Below are 27,285 nucleotides of genomic sequence, written 5' to 3'. Positions count from 1 at the left end.
TGTATGATATAGGTTTATTTTTCTATTTTTCTTATTCTCTCATATTTTATTTTCAAAAATGCTGATTGAGACTATATAACTGAGTTCACAGCCTACTAATTGGCTAGTGTTTATTTTTGAAAATCACCATTTTTCACAGATACACCTCATTCAGCCCACCTGTTACTTCTCTGCCATTATGCACTCTCTTTTTTCTTCAGGTGATGTCAAGAACAGATTCCTCCTGTAGCATCCTGTGACAAAATAATTTTGAAACTTATAATTAATAATGTGTATATTTATTTGCAGTAAGCTTCCACTAGGTAACAGTCCTATAACCTCAGACTACAAGGTCCAAATCACTGTGACTTATGGGATGATTAGAACATAGTTGTTCACTCCCAGCAGAGGAACTATAGGAGTGATAACCCATTTGTATTTTGTAGTAATCAGAGTTCTTTCACATAACTCTCCATTTCCGAAGGACTGGTGAGATGGAGCCATCAAGAATATATATTTATATGAGAGACCATGAAAACATCCCGGGAAAGAGCTCAAGATAAAAGTAGAGAATCAAGACTCATAGTTCAAAGATGTCTATTTAAATTAAGATCTATTGACATAGTCTCTACTATAGTCTTACAAAAATGCCTATAAGACAAAGGAGAAAACTCATAGCACCTTGAAATAAGTTCGAGTATCAGCCTAATTCTAGAGTCTGAGAGGAATTTTCACTGACGGCAAGGTCCATGAAACCCTATCGGTGGCTCATCCAGTGACTCAGCAAGCTTTCCCATCATCTTCCTCCTGTCATTCGCAGTATGACTGTGCTTCCTTCTGGGAATGCACACATTTAAAATGGTCATTAGGAAAGCACAGTACAATTAGGCTGAGGATGTTCTAGTCTTATGAAATAATTTATGATGATGGTAATGTTAGGAAAGCATAAACTGTTTTTTTTTTTTTTTTTTTAATACTTTATCTCTCTAACTGTGTCATGAAAACTTTTGCCTGCTTGGTGCTTTGAAAGATCTTCGTTAGAAGATCTAACTTGATCTTCACCAAGTGACCAAAAATGAGTGGTGATTGATGTCATCACTGTAAATCATTTTGAGTATAAAAGACATGATAGGTATGGTGCGGGTTGAGTCTCATCAGGGTCTCCACCACTTGTCATATGTCAGGGCTTGTTCGGGAAGACTTCTGCAGTGTCACACAGTCAGAGTTAAGATAACAGGCTTTACTGGGGGAAGCCTACAAATCAAGCACTAGTAAGAATGCAAGAGGCATGTGGTATCTGCATTCTCTTTGTCTCTTGGAGGTAATGCCAGAGTCTAGGTAACCTAATTTAGGTACAGAGTAGATTCTCATTAGCATGGAGGGTCTCCATTTTCCTGTCACTCTGACTTCTTATGTAGGACAATTATGAGAGCAGCATTGTTAGTGGGCATATAAACAGACTACTGGGTTGCTGGGAAGTCTGCATTTAGAAGCCAGCTGTTTACATAAATCGTCTGGGAAAAATTGCAGCCCAATTCTTAGGTGCTTTGAAGGGTCCATAGGAAGTTGAAGTCCCTTCTCCATGGATGAGAAAGCCTCTAGTAACATGGAAATTGAAGTCTAAGTATAATCTTATGGCTAGAGAAGGGGAGGGATGGCATCAGCTGGCTCATTGTTCAGGCAATTCAGAGAGACCTAGTCATCTCAGATGAAACAGTATCCTAGATATAAGCATCTTTTTGCCCACCCCATCTATTATGATAGGGAAAAACCTTAGGTTCAGCCTGGACCTTTACAACATTATAGCGAGTGAGATTTTACTAGCATATCTACTTCAAATGTTCAATCATGCCTCTACCTTCTTAAATATATAAAAAATAGTTATGTGCAAGTTTTAATGCCCCCTTCTACTAATTCTGTCATCTAGCACTTCTGATCTGTCTTTATTAGTTGATTTCTTTCTCCTTACTATGGAACATATTTTCCTCCTTTCTTTGTATGTCTGAAAATGATTGACTGGTTGACAGGTATTATGTATTTTAAGGGTTTAGTGAAAAACAATTGATACTATAGAAGAACTGAAATAGTGATGTAGGACGTCACCTGTAGAAGATCTCCAATGTTTGAGATAATAAAGATAGAGGTATAAAAAAGAGTGAGTAAATAAAGATATATGAGGGAAAAGAACATGTAGAATGCTTGATAATTGTAGAGCATCTGACGTAGACATTAGAACACTTAGCAACAATTACCAGAGTCTTAAGTGAGGAAAATATACTAAAATTGAAAAAGATTGGTGTACAGATTGAAAATTTCCTTTTTACTTCTGCGAAATCAATGACAGAAGTCCACATCGAAAAATAACATTACAAAAATTTTGAAAAAAAAAAATAAGAAAAGTATCTGGTACTTCCTTCTTTGGGGAAAGGTTAATAGGTTGTTTCCAAAAAGACAACAAGAACAAAAAGTCTACCTTTGGAGCTTTCTTCAGCACTAAATGCCATAATAAAGTGATAGAATTATGTTTGGGGACAATAGAAAGACATTCTCAAATATTCAAAGGCTTAGTAGATATATCTCACATCTAAATCAAACAAAAATAAACTATAAATTAACCTTAGACATTTGAATGGTCGATAAAAATTACAAATTCAAGAAAAGTGCTAATCATGATAGAAATTCACCGTGGGTATTTCTTGAGTCAATTTCAGGAAGCCAATTGGATTGTAGCTTTTAACTGGATTTTGTATCACAAGATAAAAGTTGTTTCTATGACATTTCACTCAATTGTTTTTCTGTTTTAGCTCTATTTTCAGTGACAAGGGTGAATGTTTCTTATGCTATGTTATTCAAACCCAGTTTAGTAAAATCTCTATGTTTGATGAGCACTTCACATAAATGGCAAAATACCTGCCAACAGTTGCTAAATTATTGTTTTGGGACACTTCTTGGAAAATTACTGAGCACACATACCTCAGATTAGAGCTGCATAAAACAATATAATGGTCACTAGATATTTCCTGGATGGTTTTTATATCATTAAGATGAATGTAAAATGACTTGATGAAAGTTTGGAGGAGTTTTAGATATTGGGAGTGTCTAACAATCTAATGGTAAACATCAATCATAAATCTCCTCTTCATGTCATCTTGCATGTAGAACTTCTGAAATATTCTGTTATGATGCTTAGAAATCAGAATCTAAAATATGATCCTAGCTATATAAGCAAAATATACTTGAATAAAGAGATCATAAGGCAAGCCTATGGGGAGCCCAAAATGTCTTTTTTTGTTATGAACACATGGTTCAAACTGAAAATTTCAGTGATATTATGGCCCATTTTGGGAGAAAGCTAATTTGGTATAGTGGTAATTCTGATTTGGAAGATTTGTAATAGTTAGGATTTATGCTGTTCTAACATTGAGGGTGTACTAAATAATTCCTTTGTGTTAACACATTGCAAATAAACTTGAGAGATTTACAACTATTATTTATTAACTCATTGAGTACACTTGTTTATTAAGATTGCTACCCTCTTAGTGTCTTAAGAAGAAATGTATTTTGATTTTGTCTGAGAATGGAATAGAAAGTGTATTTGTAGTTGTTTAGTTAGGGAGTAAAGCTGGGGGTAAGAAGTAAAAGTTTCAAGCACACAGAATCCTATAAAAAATGATAGAGGTTCCATGCGAGTCTTTGAATCTGGACACCGAGTATGTATTCCTACCTTTTAGGGATCTTAACATTTAATCTAAGATTTTAAGATTTAACCTTAATTTTACAATTATTTGTTCCAGCCTGAAATACAAATTAAAATGGATTTTTGCCTGTGCTTATTGGCTCTTAGAATATTGGCTCTTAGAGCCTTGAACCTGGCCTTCTTATTTGGGGTCTCCTTTTTACCTTTTTGTATATGCTTGATCCAAATCCAGAAATATTAGCCAACTTTTCACTCTGCATCTATAGAACTCTAGAACTCTGAACATGATTTTGCCCATGTGGTTTCTTGTTCTAATTTTTGGCTCCTCAGAGAACCTGAGTGTAAGTGACTCAGTGTCCCTTAGTACTTTTGGAAAAACCCAATTCCTCATCTTCATCTATCCCATCCTGATACCACCTAAAGCTCAACTTTGGTACCATATTAATGATTCTAATTAAAAAGTTAAAAGAACAATTAAATCCTCTGTGAATTAACCTTTAAGAGACGTATGTTTTGTTATTTTTCTATTTAGCTCTAATGAAACAGCTTTGACATTTATATAGATATTGCCTTTCATTTACTGTATATTGAGACTTGAATTATTCTTGATTGGTTCCAGGTGATCCTCCAAATATGGGCCAAGTACATGGGCTTGTTTGTTTACAAATGGGTCAGATTCTACAAATAGGGATGTGATTTTATTCAGAAACTCTTTAGAAAGAAATATGTTATTTAAATAATTCGAATCACTTATTAGGATAAATTCTTATCATTTATATGTTAAGGAGGCTTATTTATTTTTGCTTATGAAATAACAAATTCAAAAACTCCTTAAAAAGGAGGGTGGTCATGCTAGCATTAGCAGAAGCCCTAGAATTCTTTATCTTTCACTATTCTCCCTGCATGTTAACTGCCCTTTTCTGCACCCACATCTCTTATCCTTTCACACTTCATTATCTTTATAAAAAGAAAGAAGACAACATACAAAATTAATTTAAGTAAAGGTCTGCATTACAACGGAAAGCCATTAACTGGCAGGCGTTCACCAAAGCACAGGCAAAAATCAATTTTAATTAGTATTTTTGGCTTTAATGAAAAGTGATTACAAAATTGGCATTTTAGCTAATACTGTTGAGATTTATGGTGAGGTGATACTAATTAATTTTCTGTCGAATTGCTGTGAGCCTCGAATATCTGCAATAAAGTGATGTATTTGCTGATACCACGGATGCATCACCGTTTCAGAGTTTCATAACAAAAGACTTCTTAATGCCTAACAGGTGTGTTTTACACTACTGCTCCTAAGCTACAGGGTATTATTTTTTTTTTTCCATAAAAAGACTGTTATAGGCTATCAAACTTCATGCCATTTTGTTAATCGAGGACATTTTATTTTAATGGATCTTGAATGTTAACCAAAGCCTTTTTTTTTTTTCAAAAACAGATTTCTTTTGCCTAGTTACAAGTGGTATAAAAAGGACATGATATACTTTAATTAGAGAACATTTAATGAATGATTTCTCTTTATTCCCTCGCTTTTCCTCCTTTCTTGATTATATCGGTAGTAAATTGCCTACCAAATTTTCTTATCTGGTTTTAGATTCCTTTGAAAGTAGAAAATCAAAATGAACTAAAATTTACAATTTATTCTGGTCATATGATTTGCATTTTAAATGTTCTTCAGCTTGCTTTAATTGTGATTCTTCCCCCACTCCCCCCGCCACACTTTTTTTTTGAGAGAAACAATACTTATTAAAGACTTTAAAAATTTTAAAACTGTCCCCTATAGGCTGAAAGTGTATCTTTGCATTGATTTTGTTTGATCAGTGATTAGAACATCATTTTATTCATTTGTTGTTGTTGGCCGTCATAGATAAAGAAGGTATACTCTAGAGACTCAATGACAAGGATGGCACAAGGAGACAAAGGGATCGTGTTAGAATCCTGGCATTGGCTTTGGGGCTTTGGGGCTTTGGGTAAGTAACCTAAGTCTCAGTTTTCTCTACTATACAATGGAAATAACTATGCCTGTGTCAAAATATAGTTTGAGTATTAAAAACATATAAATATCTTAAGGTAAAACACTGAAACAGCATCAATTATTATTTTAGAAATGAAATCCTATTTGTTAAAACACCATCTTACTGCTTACTGCAATATGTATAAACTTGGGTTATAATATTTTACTTAGGACCCAGGTACAAATCATGCAAATGTAGTTTTGTAATCATAAAAATCTAAGTGTAATTTAAGATTAAATCACTCATCAGAAATCAAAAGTAATAGAAAATATAAACTAGGAACTATAATTTTTTAGCATTTTAGAATAGACTCAAATAAATAAATGCATCTTCTAGTTCAGTCCATTTTCTTTTAAAAATGAGCAAGCTGGGGCTCACAGAAGTTAAATGAGTTGATTAATGAATCACAACTGAGATTCAAGGGAAAGACTTATTCAAGTCTACTCTAGTGACAAATTTTATGACTCATGTACGTGTTGGTGTGTGTCAAAGGCAATAATAAATATACTATAGATTGTCAATAACTATATAAAAGAAAGCTACCTTTTGTGTTCCAGTTTTGGGATGATGTAACATGGGAAGCTAAACTCTTTTTAAAAAAAACTTTTAGGCAGAATTTAGAGAGATAGAAAAATATTTGTTCTTTTCATTCTTGCCTGAAACATTAGATAGCCTTTCTCAGGAGCCAATGGATAGTTTCCTACAGGCTTCTGGGAAAAGCATATACTCAAGATCCAATTTAAGATTCAAATAAATCCACAAACATTCCTGCTGAAAAGCCTCTGGGAATATTTTCTATTTTCAAGATTTTAGTTTTAATTTTTTTTCTCAGGAAGAATGATTTATTTTGTTTTCCAAAAAAAAATTTTCCGAACATGGCACAGATTTAAATATGCATTTGCTAATTACATCTCAGATGAATGATCCTCTTATACTCACTTTCCTCTGAAAATACTCTTTATCCCATTTGAGATGGCCTCGTCTTTGAGGCCTACAAGATGTGTAGGAGGCATGTGCCTGCATTAGAGCTATGGTGATAAGAACATGCACTTTCGTTGTTAGTTTCTTGGGTACTATAGAATTATAGAATTCTAATTCAGGAAGGGATATTAGAGATTATTCTAAATCCCCATATTTTGCAAATGAGGAATTTGAAACATGGAGGAGTGATAAAACTTGCCATTGTTACTCTGACAGTATGAAGCAAATCTGGAAACTATAATTCAGGTGAGCAAAATCATAGCTAAGTGATTTTTCCTTTATTCCACAGATCAAACAGCTTACCAATAAGTTAAATTATTTGGTTAAAAATGTGCTTTATATCATGTAACATTTTAGGAGAAAATTTTTTTGAGTACCAGGTGAAATAACGGAGATGTGGATTTTGGATGGTTGTTTGGAGATTAATATGCAGTACTGTTGATTTTTCAATGTGTCAACTTTGGTCATTATGTAATATTTATCTTTCTTGGTATAGAAAACTTGATTTTGGCAGTATACTTAAGAGACGATCGTGTTCTGGTCATTGTCTTTGTTTTATGATAGTCTTATGCATACACCAAAATGATAGTGTTGTAGTGAGAAGTTTAACTTCTGAGTAATAAATTATTATTTTTTACTTGAAAAAAAGTGTATATGGGATGACACATTAGAGTTGTAAGATTGCATCAGAGGTGCAGAGCAAGGGAAATTGGTTGTATCCTCTTAATGACTCAGTTCACTGAGATGATTTCTAGATGAATCTGTCTCCACAGTACATGTGTGTTGGCCTAGAATATCAGAATACTCATAGCGGGGCTGACTTCAAGGGCATGAGGTCACACAGGGCCCACACTCAGAAGGCACCCACTCTTGGTGTAATGCTCTGCCATTGCAGTCTTGAAATTCTTAATAATGTTGTCTTTGAATACGTGTTTTGTAAGTGAAATCCGATGGGGCAATGGAGCATGTCTGTGGGCAGAGGAGATACCTGCAGTATGTATGTCTGCTGTTTCTTGTCACTCCATTCTTATGTTTCATTCAAGATGCTCCATGAACACAGAATCCCAGTGGACCCATGATGTTTGGGAGTTCACAGAGACTCAAAAATTGTTACTTGTACTGAGTAAGCAGGGCACTGGCAGCCCAAGAGGCCGTGCTTTCTATTCTAACCAGAACTTCCTTAGAATGCAGAAGGCGGCACTGGTGTTTTGAGAGGCACAAATGACCTATTCTTTCTTATTCATGTTACTCCCCTGTGTTAGTTTATCACTTAATGCTGAAAATGATGACAGAAGAAAAAAGATAGAGCAACTTATAATTCCATTTCCTTTCAGTGTTTCAACTTTTCTGGTAAGAATGAAATACACATGGACGTATGAGCTACAGAGTATAAACTGCGTAATTTCGATGATTTAACTTATAATTAAATGCTTGTAATTTGCATTTAAAATTAACATTGCACAATATTACAAGATAAACTGTAAAATTCATAATAATTTAAAATATTATTTTTCTTCATTTAGACATTAAATAGTAAATGAAAAACACCATGAAAATCAAGAGAAGAAATAAAACACCTAATTTTTTTAGTACCTTTAGTGATATATTCTTCTACTCTTAACAAGTGGCTCTGTATTTTTGTTTTGCACTTGGCCCCCTAAGTTATGTCCCCAGTTCTGACTCTTTGTGATCCTTAAAAGAACAATGTGTAGCATTCTGGAAACACATTGCTATTTTCCTGTTTTAGGGCTTCTCACTTTCAAGATTTCAAGATTATCTTCTTCCTATAGAAGGGGAAAAAGACTTTTTCCCCTTTAGAGAGATTTCAATATAATTGACCAAACAACCTTTTAGTATATCAATAGTAACTGAGTCATGTGTTTTTGAGATTATCTCCTTAGTTAGATTTAGATTTTATTTGTAAGCTTGTCTATCTACAAGCCGTCCTCAGATGGCTAATTTTATCCTACTTCATGTAAATTTTATCATGAGGGCTAAATTTATTATTCAGTAAATATTCACTGAGCAACTATTACACGTGGGACACTGTGCTAGGTGCCAGGGACTCAGCAGTGAATAAGAGACAGATTCTGCACCCTCATGGAAATTTCATTAGACAATAACAAATAAATAAATTTAAAAAAAACCTCCTTAGATTTAGATGAATTCTGTGATGATAATATATGGTGTGATGAGGGCAAAAGTGGTGATGGGAGGCTAGTTTGGGTAGGATGGCCAAGGAAGAACTAAGTGAGGACAGTGTGTAATATTTCAGGTGGGACCTGAATGGTAAGTCCAATTCTGAGAGGAGAGTGCTCCTAGCCGAGGAAACAAGGATTGCAAAGGCCTAAAGATGAGAAACCATTGGCATAGTGGGTTGAACGGTGGCTTCCAAAAAGAATTGCCCATGCTCCAGAACCTGTGAATGTGACCTTATTTGGAAACAGAGTCTTTGCAGATGTAATTAAGTTAAAGACCTTGAGATGAGATCATCTTGGATTGACTGGGTGGGACTGGAATCCAGCGAAAAGTGACCTTGTAGCAGATAGAAGAGGAGAAAACATTGCCACAGAGGAGAAGCCCACGTGAAGGCAGAGGCAGAGACTGGAGTTAAGTTGCCACAAGCCAAAGAGTACCTGGAAACACTAGAAACTAGAAAGGGGCAAAGAAGGACCCTCCCCTGGAGACGTCAGGGAAGCACGGCCCTGCCAACAATTTGATTTTTAGTTTCTGGCCTCCAGAACTGGGAGTGAATAAATTTCTGTTGTTTTGAGCCAGTTTGTGGTCATTTATTTTGGCAGCCTTAGAAAACTAATATGCTTGGCATTTTTTGAAAAACAGAAAGAGATCACAAAGTGAGCATGTGGAGGAGACTGAGAGGGGATTAGGGAAGTGAGCAGAAGCCAGATTCTGAGAGATTGGGCAGACCATGGGAAGCAGCTGGGGTTTTATTGTAAGAGTCATGGGAAGCCATTGATGGATGGATGATAATCTAGAGTATCATTTGGTCTACATTTAAGCTACAGTGTGGAGAATGGGCCATCAGGTAAAGAATAGAACAGGAAGACTACAATAGTTGACCCACTGGGAGATAATGGTGGCCCAGAGAAATCTGGCTGTCCTGGAGATAGAGTGAGAGGACCAGATTGAGATATATTTTGAGAAAGACATAACAGGACTTGCTAAGGGTTTGGATGAGAGGGATCAAAGATGACTTCTGAAATTTTATTGCAAACAGATGAAAAGCAACAAAGTTGTTTACTGAAGTGGCAATCATTAGTAGAGAGAAAGGTATGCCCTGTCAAGGGTGCAAATCAGGAGTCCTTTAAACATGATTAAGGTCTAGAAATTCAGATGAAAGTGTTATTTAGGCTGCACTAGTGGAGATAATGTATGCAAAAGGCCTGATTAATTGCACTTGTGTATTGCTCAAAAAAATGAACGTGTCCTTTAACATTTAATGATGGCTTGATTTTCCTAGTTTAGTTCTCATAAGATAACCGTTTTATCTCATGGGGACATCTGTTCACAACTACTATCACTCAGTAATTAGTTCTTGCCTTCATTTATAATTAGAGAGACTAATGTTCTTTAAGGGCAAGGTTCCAAGAGCCGAGCTAATTTTCGTGTCTCCATACTTGATATTTCTACACCAATTCGCAGGTCATATAGAGAATTTTAAGTTTAGGGATAACTTTCATTACAACATAGCAAGTGATTCCCACCGAATAAGCAATTTTATGCACTTGAGTATTTGCTTGAGTGCTCAATCTACCAACTAGAAGAATTGAAAGAATCAACTTTTTGCCCAAACTCTACTTTAATCTTGGCTCAAGAAGTCTGAAAATATGGGCTTATAGCTGCTCTTTCTAACCCTTCTCCATTTAATCAATAATGACACTGGCAGGAAGAGAAAGTATATCTTTTTCCCCAACACAGGTAATTGAATATTGCCTAATTAGATTAACCGAACTACTTTGTTGCCATAGTGATAAAAGATATATAGGTGGCTTGGCAGTGATAATTGTAAGAGAGAGATTATTTAATGTAAAATGAAGAATATACAGTCTATAGGCCACTGCTTTGAATACGGTGTTCCCTCTCAAAGTCTGAATAAATATTTTTATATTAAACATGGAATATTTTCAACTATTCACATACATTCAACTCCTTTTCTATAGCTTCTAACTTTATGTACTAATTTAATCACTTTAGACTGCTTAAAGTATTTTTGCCTGGGCAGGGCTGAGCAGGGGAGCTTCTTTCTGACCAAAGTAGGGAATAATACATCACTGGTCCTTCTCACATTCACCATTGCAGTAAATATATAACCAGCAACACTGGGAAAGACCAGAGTGCCATACATAGTGATAGTGGTCCTGGCCTCATTTTGGCTGGAAACAGGCTCAACCATCATGTGTCCTATGAATATAGGTAGCTGATTTCTTCTCAGGGGAAACTTGAAGAAAAGCTATCAACTTTTCTCTAAGCTATACACCCAGGTCTGACCTAAAGCACTTTGTTGGAAGATGACTGTGACAAAAATTGATGAGATTACAAAATTTGAGTAAAGAGGACAAGAGACCATTTTAAAAAAAGATGAGACATGGGTTCTATGACTCTAACCACCAATCTTAGAAAAACGGCTACCCACTCCATCATTGTTTTGCTTGTGCTGTATCTTCACAGTCTTCAGGAAAATATTACACCTTTTCCTTTCATCCATTCGGGACTTGTTGGACACCTACTATGTGCTGTGCTTGTGAAGAGTGTGGAAATTAGTTTTATTTGATGGCATGGAAACTATTAACAGAGGAAGGAGTTGACACTGGTAACTGTCCAATCAGGTGAAAGCAGTCAAACTTAAAACCTACATCTTCCTGAGAAAAAGAGGAAGAATTGACTTTCTTCTCTCAGTAATAATGGAGTGTAATTTTTTTCTCCTGAAACCTTAAGTAGAAGTGGAAGTTCTGAAGGAACTTGAAAATGTTTCTTGGCATCTATTTAGCTCCAAAATTATTGCGAAAATAGATAGGATTGTGTAATTTACATGTGTGTGTTTATGTGTGTGCGCACGTGCACACGCGTGTGTGTGCCTATATGTATATGTGTGTGTGCACATATATACATACATACATGTATACATACATACATACATGTATTGTAAAATGAGATAATTCCTGGTAAGGCAATTTAGATAGAGGAGAGAGAGGGAGAGGAAGAGGTAGAGAGAGAAAGAGAGAAAGAAAGAAATTGTTGGAGGACTTAAATATAAGGATCTATGACTTCACAGCTACATATTGTTTGATGTATTTTTTCATATCTGTGAATTTAGAAAACCCCTGTACTTAAAAATGGGAGTCAATAAGAGCTGAAAAAAAAGTGAAGCACCAAAGGAAAAAAGGAGAAAGAAAAATTCTGAAATCCATTGAACCCTATGGACAAAAAAATTGGCAAGACTTCTATAATGAGGATTAAATTTATGGAAAAACCTGTTTATAATCTTTGAACTTCAAAATGGGTGGCATGCCAACTGATGAAACAGTTCTTTAAATTGAGTAATTATAAGCATCAGAACTGCCCAAACATATTGATAATGCTGTAGATAAAATCTTTTTCTAGATCCAATTTGAATTTACAGTAGTTACAGTTTTTACCATATGTAACATCTCTGTTTGACATCCATCTTTACATTAGTGAGGTTGGGAGGCAGAAATGCAACCTCTTCCCCACAGGCAGTTTTAGACTTATAGAAGCGTGCTGGTTACAGATATGTTTTAATGTTCAGGACCTCAAAATTTTGAAAAAATAATTGGTTTATAGTGATTTTCACATGAGACTAAAGAATACTTGCTTATTATTTAGTCATTTCAAAATTAAAAATTGAGAGTTACGGAACTATATAATATTACTGTTTTCTCTTTGGAAGAATTTTTATGACCTACATTGTTCTCATGTAGTCTTTGCAGTATAAACAGAGCTCAGTCTATAAGATACAGCTTTGGTAATGGCTGATGGTGACACATTCAAATAATCTTATCAGCAGTTCAGATGAGGCTGACTTGGATGCATTATAGAAGCATATTAGTTAGAATGGTCATTTATGCAGTTAATAAGTTTGACAAATCATTGTGGGAAATTTTAGTTTGTCAAGTCCAAGTGGAAATTTTAGAATTTATGTCTTTATTAACTAGGTTGACTAGATAATGAACAGATCTGGATTTCACACTATGTTGTGTTATAACTATAAATTTCAGATCAAATACATAACAATACTACTCTTAGGAATATAATGTGATTTTTTTTTCTTTTTATATTTTAATTCCACTTTTATTTGCTAGGGCTGTCATAATAAAATATCAAGGATTGGATGACTTAAACAACAGAAATTTGTTTTCTTACAGTTCTGGAAGCTAGAAGTTCAATATCAAAGTGTTGGAAGGTTTGATTTTTTTCAGAGGCCTCTCTCTATGGCTTGCAGATGGTCACCTTCTTGCTATGCCCTCACTTGGTCTTTTCTCTGTGTGCATGTATCCATGGTGTCTCTTTATTTTTTTTATTTTTTAGGCAAGACAACCCTTGGTTGATCACACAGATTGCAAGAGCCTTGTCACCTTACAATCCCTTATTTTTTATGCCGACAGCACCTTATTTTCCTATGTGGTCTCCCATCCAAGTACTAACCAGGCCCGACCCTGCTTAACTTCCGAGATCAAATGTGATTGGGCTTGTTCAAGGTGGCATGGCCGTAGACTGGTGTCTCTTTTTGTGATCAAATTTTATCTTCTCTTAAGGACACCAGTCTGATTTGATTAGGACCCATCCTGATGCCCTCATTTTAACTTCATTAACTTCTTAAAGACCTTTGTCTTTTAACATGGTTACGTTCTGAAGTACTTGGAATTAGGACTTCAACATGTGATTTTTTGGGGGGAGACAGTTTAGCCCATAATGCCAATGTAGTTCACACACCTACCAGTATTCATTGAGATCCTACTAGGTGTCAGCACCAGGTTAGGCTCAGGAGAGACAGTAAGCTGGGGTCTCCGCCCTTAGGGAGCTGTCAGTTTTATGGAGGAAACCGTCAGCTGAGAGTTGAGCAAACAAACAGTTACATGTTTAAACACAGTAAATGCTAAGGGAGTGAAAAGAACATGTGAAGATTGACAGAATGGGGAGAGGGGAGGAGGTGGTGGGAACCCTGCTTAGATAGGGTCCTTAGGAAAAGTACCTCCATGGAGGAGCATTTTCTTGAGAGGTGAGAGCCTGTGTTTCAAAAACCGAAATGGGGTCGGGTGGTCAAAGCATGGTGAATAAAGGGTCGCAAAGTGAGATCGGTTGGAAGATTATCAGGTGTTTGGATTTGCACAACCTCATAGGCCTCGGGAAAGAGTTTGCATTTTATATGACTTACCACATGAAGCCCTTGAACATGTTTAAGCAAGAAAAGGATTTCTGTTTTAAAAATCTACCCTGGCTGCTGTGATGTGGATGGAAAGGCATAGAGCGAATGCAGCGGATGCATTTAAAGGCAGTAGCTCACGGCAGTGATTATAGTGGGTTGGGTGAAGACAGTAGCAGTCAGATGAGTGAAGTAGATAGAGTCAAGACATATTTTAGGGGTAGAAATGACAAGACTTGCAGATAAGTTGGATATGCAGAGTAAGGAGAGAGTAGAACCAAGAATGACTCAGATTTGAACAGCAGAGTAGATACTAGTGCCATTCGCTATGGGGAGACTGGGGGAAAAGATTAACACTGGGAGTGGGTTTGGGAGGCGGTGTTGAGACCTAAGAGTTTAGGTTGGCCCATGTTGAGTTTCAGGTGCCTATTAGGCTATACTAGGAGGGTTAGAGGGTTGTTTAAGCAGACGAAAAAAGTATTTGAAGTTGGAGTACAAATATATCCATTTTTTAACGATTGCTAGTGGCCCATAATTAAAATGGTATCTGTAAGCTTAAATAATTTGCTTTTAAATAAAGTTTTCACTAAAGGGTTGGCTTTTTTTTCCTATACAATAAAACAGATATTGGAAACATACAGATGACATGGATACCTGACTCACTCAGAGGGTTTTACCTTTGCGTTACTATATAATATGATGGCGTTGTTGTTAAAGATGTCTTGTAAGGGCAATGTCACATTTATTTGAAAATGATGACTCTCATGCCAGATTTTAGAAGTGTAATAAAAGAGTATTTTAGAACTTAAACGAAAGTGCCAAGCAAAATGCTTTTAGTGTGACTTTGCAAATTGTAAGTCTGGCAGAGACTTTAAGAAATGTTTGGCTTTTCTGGCTTTAGTGATTTAGTGAGTTTAGTGATTTAATAAAGACTCCTTGTTAACAGTTTCTTAAATATTTAATGCTCTAGGAAGAAAGATAGGATGATAAAAAGTTTGCTGTTGATGAAGAAAGTAAATCACTTCGCTTACCCCACACTATTGGGGCCTTAAAAAGAATCTTGTATTTCTATAAGTTAAGAAAGGCCTTTTTCTAGTTTTAAAATGTTTCTTCCTTTTGAAAATACTTTATAAGGAAAAACAGTGGTCAGGAAAATAAACTAGACTCTAGTATTAATAAAAATGTGGACTTGAGAGTCAAAGCATCTATTATAGAGTATATTATACAGTAGATAGATATGATAAAGAGTTGAATATGATTTTAAAGGTAGGAAAAACAGTTTGGCTATTCTGTCATTCTCAGCTTCTCTAGAAGTTTGTTTGGCAGGTAGGATTTTATTTCCAGCGTTTAAATTGCTCCCAGGAGTAAAGTGAGCAATCTACCAGGAGAAGTTTATCACTAAATAGATCAGCAGAAATCTTGGCATTTGTGCATACCAAAGGCTAATCTTCATTCACTCACATAAGAGTAGTGAGAATTAGTAGGGCATGGATTTGAATTGTTTTTCTAATTGTAGTGATTAATTTTATAGGGTGTTATAAAAAAAAAAAACCTTAAGGATTTTCCCTAACTCCAATTTCTTCATTTTACAGATGAAAGAAACTAAGTTCCAAATAAGTGAAATGTGCCAAACTCACAGCTGGTTAGTGGAGGAACTAGGGCTAGAACTTGGGGATTCTCATTGCTGCTTTTCAAATCACAATACTGCATTTTATGGCCTGGTTTCTCCTTTTGGTAAATAACAAAATACTTGGTGAGTTCCTTTGTTAAAAGCACAGCATTTGTACTTGGTTAGAAGTACTAACCAAATAAGAAATTGCAGTTTTTGTTGTGAATTCGTACCATAGATATAAAAGATTTGCTAGGGAGGGTGGGCTGTGTCTCCATGTGCTTTTACTCAAACATATTGACGTCTTTTGACTAGTATTGATTCATCTTTTCTATTTTGCCCAGCTCTAGTTGTCCTTGATATCAGACCTTTTGCAACCATTGTCCTGAATGAGGGAAAACATCTCTGGCCAATATTTTAGAGTGGTGCTCCCTGAAACATGAGAATTAAGTTTGTCCCTTTTGACTTTGTTGATGATATTTTCTACCTGATTGCTCTGGTTGACAATTTGAGCTAAGAGAATAAAAGTTTTAGACCCCCCAAATCTATCTGTCATATTTTTGTCTATCTATCTAGCTATCTAGCTAGCTAGCTATATTTAATCCATGTCTAAATAGATGAGGAATATTTTCACATGTTGAAGAAATAGAAAAAAGTACTGCAGAGTATACTGAATTTTTCATTAGATACACTGCATGCATCTCAATAAGTTTAATATTCATATGGTTTATGTAGCACTTTTCAGCCCCAAGCTCTTTACATATATGGTATAGAAACTTACAAATGGTGAATGCAAGAGGAGACCCAGACTGAAAGAGTTAAATGTGCTAGCTGCATCAGAACAATTCTGCACAAAAGTTTTGGAAATGGAATATACACTATTACCAACAGTTAAATATAGTGGAAGAGGAAAGATATAATAATATAAAATGAATATGGTGAATGAGAAAGAGGAAATATTTTTTTCTTCTGCCAAAGAGCCATAGGATCTTTACGTCATTGCTGTTGGCACTACTAACAAAGGTATTGTTTATTGAAATGCTGATGTTGAAGTTCTGCCTTGACCTCGGAAGACATTTTGTTGCCTAAAGAATTTCCAATAGCAGAAGTAGCCAAAATAGTTTTGTTTGGTTTCCATTAAAATACTGAGCTGGTCTGACACTGATTAATTTGTGGGGATGGAAGGACCAAAATTTTACAGTGACTTCACTGCAAATGAGATTAGTATTTTAGAACTGAACTTCCATTTGGTCCTTGTCTATTGGAAGACTCTCAAGTAGTCTTACAAAAGCAAGTCAACAGCAGCATGCTTTCAGAGAAAAAAAAGAAATCTATTTCTGTCTGTCTGTCTGTCTGTCTACCTACCTATCTACCTACCTACCTACTAATATTTATTTTGGACAAATTTTCTTCTGCTTCATTTGAAAATAGAATGACACATACAAAGGGTAGATAAGGAATTGTGCAGGAAGAAGTAGATTATTTTGCAGAGTTGTTGCATTTCTGAGGACTGAAAAATACAAAGAAAGCAGCCCTATATCAGCCTGTATCAAGATAACCATAGCTATATGTTTTATCACAGATACATGTTATCCCTGTCTATCCTTTCTCTCTCTTTTTCTATCCCTATAATCTCCCTCTCTCTCTCTCTTTCTCTCCATATCTCTATCTCTCTCTATCATCTATATCTATTTATATCTATATCTATATCATTTCTATCTCTTTCTATTTTTCTCTCTATATATCTCTATCCCTATCTCTATTATCTCTATGTCTAACATCCTCATCTATATCTCTATTTTTCTCCCTATAGCTATATATCACACATCATTCACACATATACACATGTGTGATATATCATGATAAATTTATATGACAAATATGTATAATTTATGATATATATCACACATCAAATCATACATATAAATCTTCTTATGCATACATATGACATATATCATATGTGATATATATCTGTATGTGTGTGTATATACATGCATATATATATATATATATACACATATATTACTTATAGTAGTTTGAAGAGATCTAGAAATCTCATTGGCAGATCATTAACCTTCAGAATTTTGAAGGCATTTTCCCAGTGTCTATTTTCTTCAGTCTCATTGTTGTGAAGCCATTTCAAATTTTGTTCATGTAGGTAATTTTTAATTAATTAACTAACCTTTTTAAAGTTTGTAGAATTATTTTTTGTCCTTAGTGTTCTGAAATTGTACAGTGGTGTGCTTTGGCATACACTTATTTTTATTCTTTTTTTTTTTTTTTTTTTTTTTTGTGAGGGTTACTCCATGAGGCTTTGTAATCCAAAAGCTCATATGTTTTTCAAATCTGGAAATTTTTCTTGAATTCTGTCATTCATGAGTTCCTGTTATTTTTTTATGGATCTTTTCTTTTCCAGGCGTTAGACAACATGTACTGCCTCTCTCTCTTTTCTCCCCCTGTTTTTCATCTTTTAATTTTCATATCCTTCATCTGGAAGTTTTCTTCAAACTTATCTCTCAGTCCTGCTATTTTGTTTTTCCTTTCTGTTATCATGTTTTTATTAATGTTTCATGAATGCAATATTTTCCCTGATTTTTTGAGGATATTAATGGTAGTTATTTTATAGATTTCTTTTCATTTTATGTTTTTTTCCATGTTTTTTGATTTTTAAATTTTTATTTTAGAAGTTTTTCTAAATATCTAGTATTTCTGCCCAGAAGTAGTTTGGAAGTTCTAAGTGCACAGGTAGTGTTCCCAAGGTAGAGCTTCATTGTAGGATGATTTGAAAAAGCCATATGTTGAGGAACTCCTATATTTGTAAAGTCAGGTATTACTTCTAGGTAGAATTATATTCTCCAGGAAATTATTTTTTATTCTTATCCTTGATGATAAGATCTGGCTCCGAGCATAGAGCTGGGCAAGTAGAGTTGGAAAAGATGGCTGGGATTTTCTGCCTTCAATATTCAGTATTCATATGGCTATTTATTTTTTTCATTTTCCATAAAATGCCACACCCTCATTCTCACATATTTTTTATACTCATTCCTTCTCTCCCTTTCTCTTTTTCAAGTGTATAGTTGTCATCATTTTTTTTTTAACATAGACTTTATTTTTTTGAGTACCTTTAGGTTCACAGCAAAATTGAGTGACAGTGCAGATTCCCATGTATCTCCTAAACCTACACGGGCATGGCCTCCATCACTGTCAGCATCCTACACCAGAGCAGTACATTTTTAACAGTCAGTAAACCTACACTGACACATTGTCATCACCGAAAGTCGATAGTTTACATTAGGGTTCACTCTTGGTTTTGTAAAATCTGTGCATTTTGACAAATGTATAATGACATCTACCAACATGATAGTTCACTGCCCTGAAAAATCCTGGGCTCTGCCCTTTTAATCATCTTTAAAACATATTTAAATACCCTCTATTAAAAAATCCTACCTTATCCCCTAAATCTCTCCTCTCTTACATAGGCAAACTCCTTTTTTTTTTTTTCACTCTGTTTTCAAGCCAGTCTAGTCCATCTTCCAGCCCTGTCACTTTTCTAAAATAAATATTTCTGAAATGTGTCACCAAATACCAAAAGAAAAAAAAATGGATAGTTTTCACTTAAATGCTTTCCTGGTCTTTCCTGAGCACCTCTTTGCTGGATTTCAGGCTTATGATTTTCGTTACATGTGTTATACAGTTTATTCTTTGCCTCCTTTGCAGAATAATTCTCCTATAATCATGATTAGTTTGTAATGTCTCAAAGTTCAGCGATGCTTTTATTTTCTTCCTTGTTTTATTCTCTCCCAAAGCAGTCTTATCAGTTCTCCTTGCTTTAGTCACCACCAATATGAGGACACTTTTCAAAATTACATCTCTGACCTGGTGCTGTGGACTGAATGTGTCCCCACAAAATTCATATGTGTAAGTCCTAACCATCAGTGTGGCTGTATTTGAAGATGGAACTTTTAAAGAAGTAATTAAGCTTAAATGAGGTCATAAGGGTAAGGCCCTGATTCAGATAGGATTAGTGTCTTTATAAGAAGAGACACCAAACAGCTTTCTCTGTCTCTGTCTGTGTCTGTGTCTGTCTCTCTCTTCTCTCTCTTCTCTCCCTTTTCCCTCTCCCTCTCCCTCAACTCACCCATTCCCTCTTCCTCTCCCTCTCCCTCTCTCTATTCTCTCTCCAGGCAGAGGAAAGGCTATGTGAGCACACAGTGAAAAAACAGCTATCTTCAAGCCAGTAGGAAGGCTGTCACCAAAAACCACATTTGCAAGAACCTTGATCATGGACTTCCAGCTGCCGAATAAATGTCTTAATATATGTCTTAAATAAAAGGATTAAGCACCCAATCTGAGGTATTTTTTTTACGGTAGCATGAGTAGACTAATACCCCTGGTCATCTCAAATGGTCCCCAGACCTTTATTCAGATGTCAACTTTTTCAGTCGTATCCTCTAAAGGTCCCTCTGGTAAACTCAAACTCATGATAGTACACTTTGCTGTTCGCTCTCAGCTTACAAAACCCAGTGTTTTCACAATACTTTCTCTTTCAGTGAATGATAGTCTTCATCCTGTAAGCTGAGTCAAGACCCCAGAAGTCATTCTTGACAGCCCCCTCCCCTCCTAGCCTTGTACTCCATTATCGTTCCACCATTCCATTATCTTTTACCTTTTTAATATTTCTTAAATTTGTCTACATTTCTCTTTTTCCATTTCAACCAGGCCCTTTCTAAGACCCAGTTGTTTCCTTGATGTGGCAATCTCCTGATTGTATCTATTCTTACCTCCTTCCAACCAATACTCCCTCTGTAGCCAAGGAGATAGTTTTAAAATTTAAAATGAATCAGACACTTTGATGAAGGGTCAGCGACACTCTGGGAAGCCAGAAGCCTGGAGATCAGGTCATCTACTATCAGATCATCATGACAGTCTACAGACCAAGATTTGGCAACTGAATTCACCTCACAGAAAGATTCTATACTGGCTGAATCACCATGAGTATAAATATAGATTAACCCAAGCCGGAGGGAATGCCAATCTGAAGACCTGAGTACTGCTGAGTCACAGAACATACAATAGCAAATTTTTCCCCTTGAAACAAAAAGAAGACAGCAGACTGGTGGGTTTATTACTGGTTGACTAAACTATTTGGTGACAGAGAACCTCTGAAACATATTCAAATCATTTGTCTGTATCCAGGCTCCAGGGACTCATCTGAAAGGTAAATAGATGAAGGCACAGCATAGTTTATTTACTTCAGGGTCAAGTGATTCAAAAAAAAGTAGTAAAATTTTATAAGTGAATTTCATACTAAAGAAAATTCATAGTTGTTTTGATAATTCCTTTAGTGGAAATTTACAGGAAATACTAACAGTACAAACACATGTAAGCCTTAAAATAAGAGCAAAAACATCCCAATGTTATACTTTATAGAGAAGTGACAAGGCAGCATTGTTGTGTTTAGGTGAAGAGACTGATAACTAATGCATAACGAAAGGAAAGGATGAAAATATTTCTGTGTCAGTAGAGTAGACTTTATTATTAGTTTCTCAAAGACAGTCAAACTCTTAAAATGACAAAATTATGTTAAAGTCTTCAAATATGGATTTTGAGATAATAATGGGACTTTAGCTCGAACAATTGCAGTTATGAAAGTGAATGGGATGAAAACAGAGGGAGCGCCAACAGAGACTTTGCCATTCAGTATTGGTGGCAGCAACAATGATGACAATGAGACGAATGCAAAAGTGGGCCTCAGGGAAGATATAAGCATCTAAAACGTGTAAATTTTGAACGTGATACTGCACTATGCTAATGATATTTAAACTTGACACAACCCAGGTTCTGTTTAATTGGTTCTCAGTATTTATGTAAGCCAGATATCTGAAACAATGAAGATGATAAAAATACTGTGTTTAGCATAACATAATCATCAAAATAAGCCATTGAATATAGAATCATGGGACATGGCATATGACAGTGTGTTGTTTGTGACTGACATAATCCCTGGATTGAGTCTTGATAGAAGACAATGAAAATGAAGTTGGCACTAGAGCAACAGGCAGAAGGAGAAGAGGAGAAAGAACAAAAAATGAAGGCCCACCAGTCCATGAAAATGATAAAGAGTGTGAGTTCGCTAACAAAGAAGATCTATCAAATAGCACAAAGTTTAAACTTTTGAAAAAAACAAGCAGCTGCCCAGACCCTGATCTAAGTTTGGGGGGTTGGCATGTTAACTTTGATACAGAAAAAACTATAAAAGGAAAATCTTCATCTAGATCAAGAAAAAGAAAAAAAAAAAAGAGCTCCTACAGAGAACCATTATGTCTTCTCATTTTGAAAAAATAATACTACTTTATAATATAGAGAATTACAATTGTGATTTTGAAAAAACTCAAAAGAAGAGTGACAAAAACATTAGAATATGGCTGGTTTGATGAAAGTCCCAAAAATGATGGTCGAAGTGAAACGGTGCTTCAAAGAACTGAAGATGGAATTAGCGTGGATTCAAAAAAGTTTACAGGAGAGGAGATAGAGATGGTTTCCAGATGAAGCCTTTGTTGACAATCCAGCTGTGTTTATCATTCATGAATCCCTGAGGAGCAAAGTAACAGAATCAGTGTAGAACTGCTGGTTGACTCGGAGTTTAGAGAGAAGAATGCCGAGAAAATGGCAGAAAGTGCTGGAAGGATGTGTCAGTGGGAGAATGAATTTTATAATTAAGATTCAATATGCGTCTTAGTTTACTGTACTGACTTCCTTTCATTTATTTACTGAGCATATATTGAAGACGAACAGCATGACATTAATTTAGAGTAAACTGTCCCTATTCGTATACAGATTTTTCTCTGGGAAAAATAATTGATTTAAGTGAGAATCAATCATGTGCCCTTGGGGTAAAAATAGGTGTATTTGCAAGAAACCCAGCAGGTTTATACTAGTCGAGAAAAAAGGAAAAGAACCACAACTATTTTAAAATAAATTTTTATGAAGATTTTAGGTTTTGATTGGTTAAATAATAGTGAATTAAAATATATTTGTGATATTTGAAATTGTAAGCATATAAAGTTTTTATATGATCAAATAATTATGTAAAAACTATTACTTAAAAAAACACTTTGAAGAAGTAGTTACCTCTGGACATCCTGCCATTCGTGACAATGTAGATGAACCTGGAGGATATTATGCTAAGTGAAATAAGCTAGTGACAGAAGGACAAATACTGCATCATCTCATTTATACGAGGAATCTAAAATAATAAAACTCATGGAAGCAGAGAGTAGAATAGTAGTTGCCAGGGCCTGGGGGGTAAGAGGAGGGTGTTGGTCAAAGGGTACAAAGTTTCTGTTATGCAAGATGAATAAGCCCGAGAGACCTGTGGTACAGCATGTGTCTGTAGTTAGCGATGCTATATTTTATGTTTAAAAATTTGCTAAGAGGTAGATCTTATGTTAAGCGTTCTTATTATAGAAAGAAGCATAACTAAACAAAGAGTTCAAGAGGAAACTTTTGGAGGCGATAGATATGTTTATGGGTATACAGTTCTTTATGAACTCATCAAGTTGTATACATTACATATGTACAGATTTTTGTATGTCGAGTATACCTCAATAGAATACCTAGTTAAACAAAATACCTTTATGGATTCTCATTGCTCTTAGGATAAAGACCAAAATTGTGAAAAGAGCCCCCAGGCCCAAGTAGTCTGGCATCCATCTCTGCATCCTCCTCTGCATCTCTCTCTCTCTCTCTCTCTCTCCCCCCCCTTCTTTCTCTCTCTCACACACACACACATTTCTCACTCCTACTTTCTGTTCTCTATTCACTCTATTTCTCAGTATGATTTTGGTCATTAGTTGCTTCTCAGTAAAGGCCACTTCCTCTTTATAGATGACGTCCTCTTACACTCAAGCTCTTCTTCACCTCTTACTTCTACTACTCCTTGAGATCATAGATCAGTCTTCACTTATTTCTAAGACTCCTTTGTTTGCCTCCAGCCCAGGGTCAAAGGTCTCTCTAAGTGCCTTTCTCCATTAGCACTCATCACAATTGCAACTTATTTTAATTGTGTTTGACTTAAATGATCCCAGTCTCTCCCATGAGAGCTCCAAGAAGGTTGGGTTTTGTCATTGTTTACTTAGTAACTTGTTCTTGCTACCTAATACAAGGCCTGAGAGAAAATGGGTATTTGATAGGTTTTGATAAAATTAATCAAAATGAATCCGAATTAAAGATGTGTAATGAGTGTCTGCCTCATTAATATTTCAGCAGCTGTTTATAGTTAACTAAAATTAACTGAAAGCAGAATAAACAAGAATATTTGCTATTATTGCTGTTAACACAAATAGAATTATGGCTTCAAATGGTTCGTATATGTGATACTAGCAATTATCTCATTGTGTGTTATCTGAACGAAGATCATTTGTAAATGAGATACAGCTCATGCTTCTGAAAATGGTGGTTGCCACTACCAGCTGAAGGATAGGTTTTATGGGTAAGCTCATGGAAAAGATTACTCCTTGTACCCACTAATATATCATGGTTGTCTTGCCGTTCTTTCTCTGAATACAAGGGCATGTACACAGACACATGTATTCACACATGCACAGATTCTCTTGATAGTCATGCCTGCTTTCTGATTCAACACACAGATATTGGTCTTGTGTTTTACTAGGCATTATAATGCCATGTAAACCTCCAGAAAGCATGAACCTTCTCTTTCATCTTTGAATCTTCAAGCCCTAATAGAGTATTTGCCTCAAAACATACTCTAAAAAATCATTTTATGAGAAATGAGTGAATTTAATGAATAAATGAATGCACAAAGACATGCATCTCTATGATTAATATATAATGCGCCTAGTTCACACAGGGATATTTGAGAATTGAGAATGCCGTATGTATTTGGATACCTAAAATTTCATGTTGGTAGTGTTACTTCTTTCCTGATAAGATGATGAGTAGAGTGTTTTTTTAATAAGAAGTGAAGAATTTAAACCAAAGCATGGCACTCCTGGAGATTGCAATCAAGTTGTCCATGAAGCCTGAGTAAAGAACCCCAGGCAGATGGTCATCACATTAAAATTTTTAAGACACTTAGAAGGAGAACATTAGTGTTTTAGCAAAGCAAGTGGTCATTTATCACTCAGAGGCACTCATTAAATGCAATATTGGAGGCACATTTGATAGAATATGAAAGACTACAGCATTTTCATTTTCCTTGGCAAGAAAAGTTCCAGTGAAGTTTTGGTTAATTGTTTGAGGGTATTAAGAAATGCATTAAAAGTCCATTTTTAGCATGAATGCTGTGATGGCACATTTGGGTAGGAGGAAGCCTATAGTTGATAATGATGCATTGCTATTTAACATAAATAACCTACTCCAATTTAGCCACTTCATCGGAAGACTTGAAAGGCAACTGTTTGTTATATTTTAATGATCACCCAATATGTAAACCCATAGCAAATTTTGTTAGGTTAATGGAGGATTTTGGTACTGATTACTGACTCTAAATCTGGGTTAGAGTTAGATTTACTTGGGAACTTGGAAATTTTTTATGCTCCCAACTTATGATTTATGCTGCTAAATTACATTTTCTATGAAGTATAAGGTTATGTTTTTAATTTAATTATTAAAAAGCTAGGAAATTATGTACTTGGTTTCCAGTCTTATTTCATAAATATGCAGCATTTCATTTCCTGTAAATTAAGGTTTTCAGGCCAAAAATTACTCAGGTCTTAGAAGGATTCTAGTGGGTTTCTTTCTCTTAATTATACAGTTTTGTATCTGCTTTTTAAATCACAATAGGAGAATGTTTCAATATTGTATTTTATTTCTGTATTGTTCCTTCTTATATGATGCTACAGGTTTGAATTACCATCTCTAGGGACTGGTAACTGGTTAGAGAGCCCACCCCGTTCTCTCCATGAATGAGATCTCATAACAACTTGTGGAATGGCCTTTGGAATGGAGATAGAAAAAAAATCACGTAGGGAGTAGAAGAAATAAGTCTTCTGTTATTTTCTGAACAGAAATATGCTGGAATCCTTGCTACCACATTTTCTGGGAAGTATAACTTAGGTGGCTGTTATGGGTCGGAATATGTCTTCTCCAAATTTATATGTTGAAGCCCAAACCTTTAGTATCTCAGAATGTGACCTTATTTAGAGAGGCAGAGTCTTTAAAGAGGTGATTAAAAAGAGGTTTTTAGGGCGGGCACTAATCCAGTTTGACTGGTATCTTAAAAAAGAAGAGGAATTTGGACATATGGATACCAGGGGCATGCACAGAGGGATGGCCACATGAAGAGGCAGCAAGAGGGCAGCCATCTGCGAGCCAGGAAAAGGTCTCAGGAGGAACCAATCTTCTGATACCTTGCTCTTGGACTTCTGGCTTCCAGAGCTGTTCGACAATAAATGTTTGTTATGTGAGTCACCCAGTCTGTGATTATTTGTTATGGCTGTCCTAGTGAACAAATACAAGGATGTAGAAGATCCTTAGTGAGCTGTGTTTAACGCCAGATAGTACGAGGCACTCTTCGTAGGCAGCACCTCAACATGTTGGTGTCTGACTCACAAGCAATTTAGAGAGTTATCTGAGCTAGTGGGAGGAGACTTTTCTTTGAAAGATGAGTTTAAACTTTGTTGGGTTGTGTCCTCCAAAAAGATATGTCGAAGTCCTCACCCCCAGCACCTCATAATGTGACCCTATTTGGAAATAGGGTCATTGCAGATATAGTCAGCATAAGATGAGGACATTAGGGTGAACCACGATCCAATATGACTAATGTCTTTATAAAAAAGGGGAAATTTGGACAAGGGCACCACACACATAAGGAGAATGCCATGTGAAGATGAACAGAGATCAAGGTGATGTTTCTGCAAGGAAGGCCCATAGCAAACCACACAGATTTCAGGAAGAACTAACTCTGCTTGTACCTTGATCTAAGACTTCTAGTTTTCAGAACTGTGAGACAATACATTTCTATTGTTTTAGCCACCCAACAGCCCTAGGAAACTAACATACCCTTGATTTGGTTTATTTTACTTCATACTTGTGAAATGTGGATATATGAATCATAAACCTTCATTTATTTTAATTTATTATCTGCAGTATGGTTCTCTTAAGCATTGCTAGTCCAAATAATTTTCTTCTTTTATTCTACCTGTGATATTCTTAGCCAGTAGTCCAGCCAGAAAGGTCATTTGTGATAGACTCTCCAACTTTTCTGTTTCTATACCTAAAGAGTTGCTGGGAAGATTTAAAAAATATAGGTTCATTTGGGCATTCGCTTAATTTTAATTCTTGATCTGTTTAATTTCTTCTTCCTCCCAAACTTCAGTCTTTCTCTTTTTATCTAAATACTGAGGTATATCTTTTATTTATTTTGATTTCCTCTCGTATTTTTTAAAATAAAACCATACACATAATTTTATTAACCTTGCCCTCTCTTTAAACTGTAGCCTCGTGTTTATACTTCTCTTCATGACCAAACCTCTATTAGAGACCAAACTTCTTTAAATAGATGTTTTAATCTACTCTCACCATATGTTTTCCTGAACTTCACCCCTCTGCCCAGCTGGACCCCGTTCTTGCACCC

The 27,285-nt window shown here is 35.5% G+C and overlaps 1 protein-coding gene and 1 pseudogene across 1 annotated transcript in view; one reads left to right on the top strand and one right to left on the bottom strand.

The window, feature by feature from the left end:
* Positions 1 to 27,285, top strand: part of CHODL (chondrolectin) — a 287,033-nt gene that overhangs the window by 117,911 nt on the left and 141,837 nt on the right. The window contains exon 6 of the mRNA XM_036218782.1: positions 5,550 to 5,652. Coding sequence (XP_036074675.1) covers positions 5,550 to 5,652 — 103 coding nt within the window. The remainder of the gene's footprint in view (positions 1 to 5,549; positions 5,653 to 27,285) is intronic.
* Positions 13,314 to 13,432, bottom strand: LOC118602511 (annotated as a pseudogene).

This window comes from Rousettus aegyptiacus, unplaced genomic scaffold, assembly GCF_014176215.1.
Source record: "Rousettus aegyptiacus isolate mRouAeg1 unplaced genomic scaffold, mRouAeg1.p scaffold_m13_p_4, whole genome shotgun sequence".
Taxonomy (NCBI): Eukaryota; Metazoa; Chordata; class Mammalia; order Chiroptera; family Pteropodidae; genus Rousettus; species Rousettus aegyptiacus.
The sequence above is the reverse complement of the archived record's forward strand: the minus strand, read 5'-3'. Positions and strand labels throughout refer to the sequence as shown.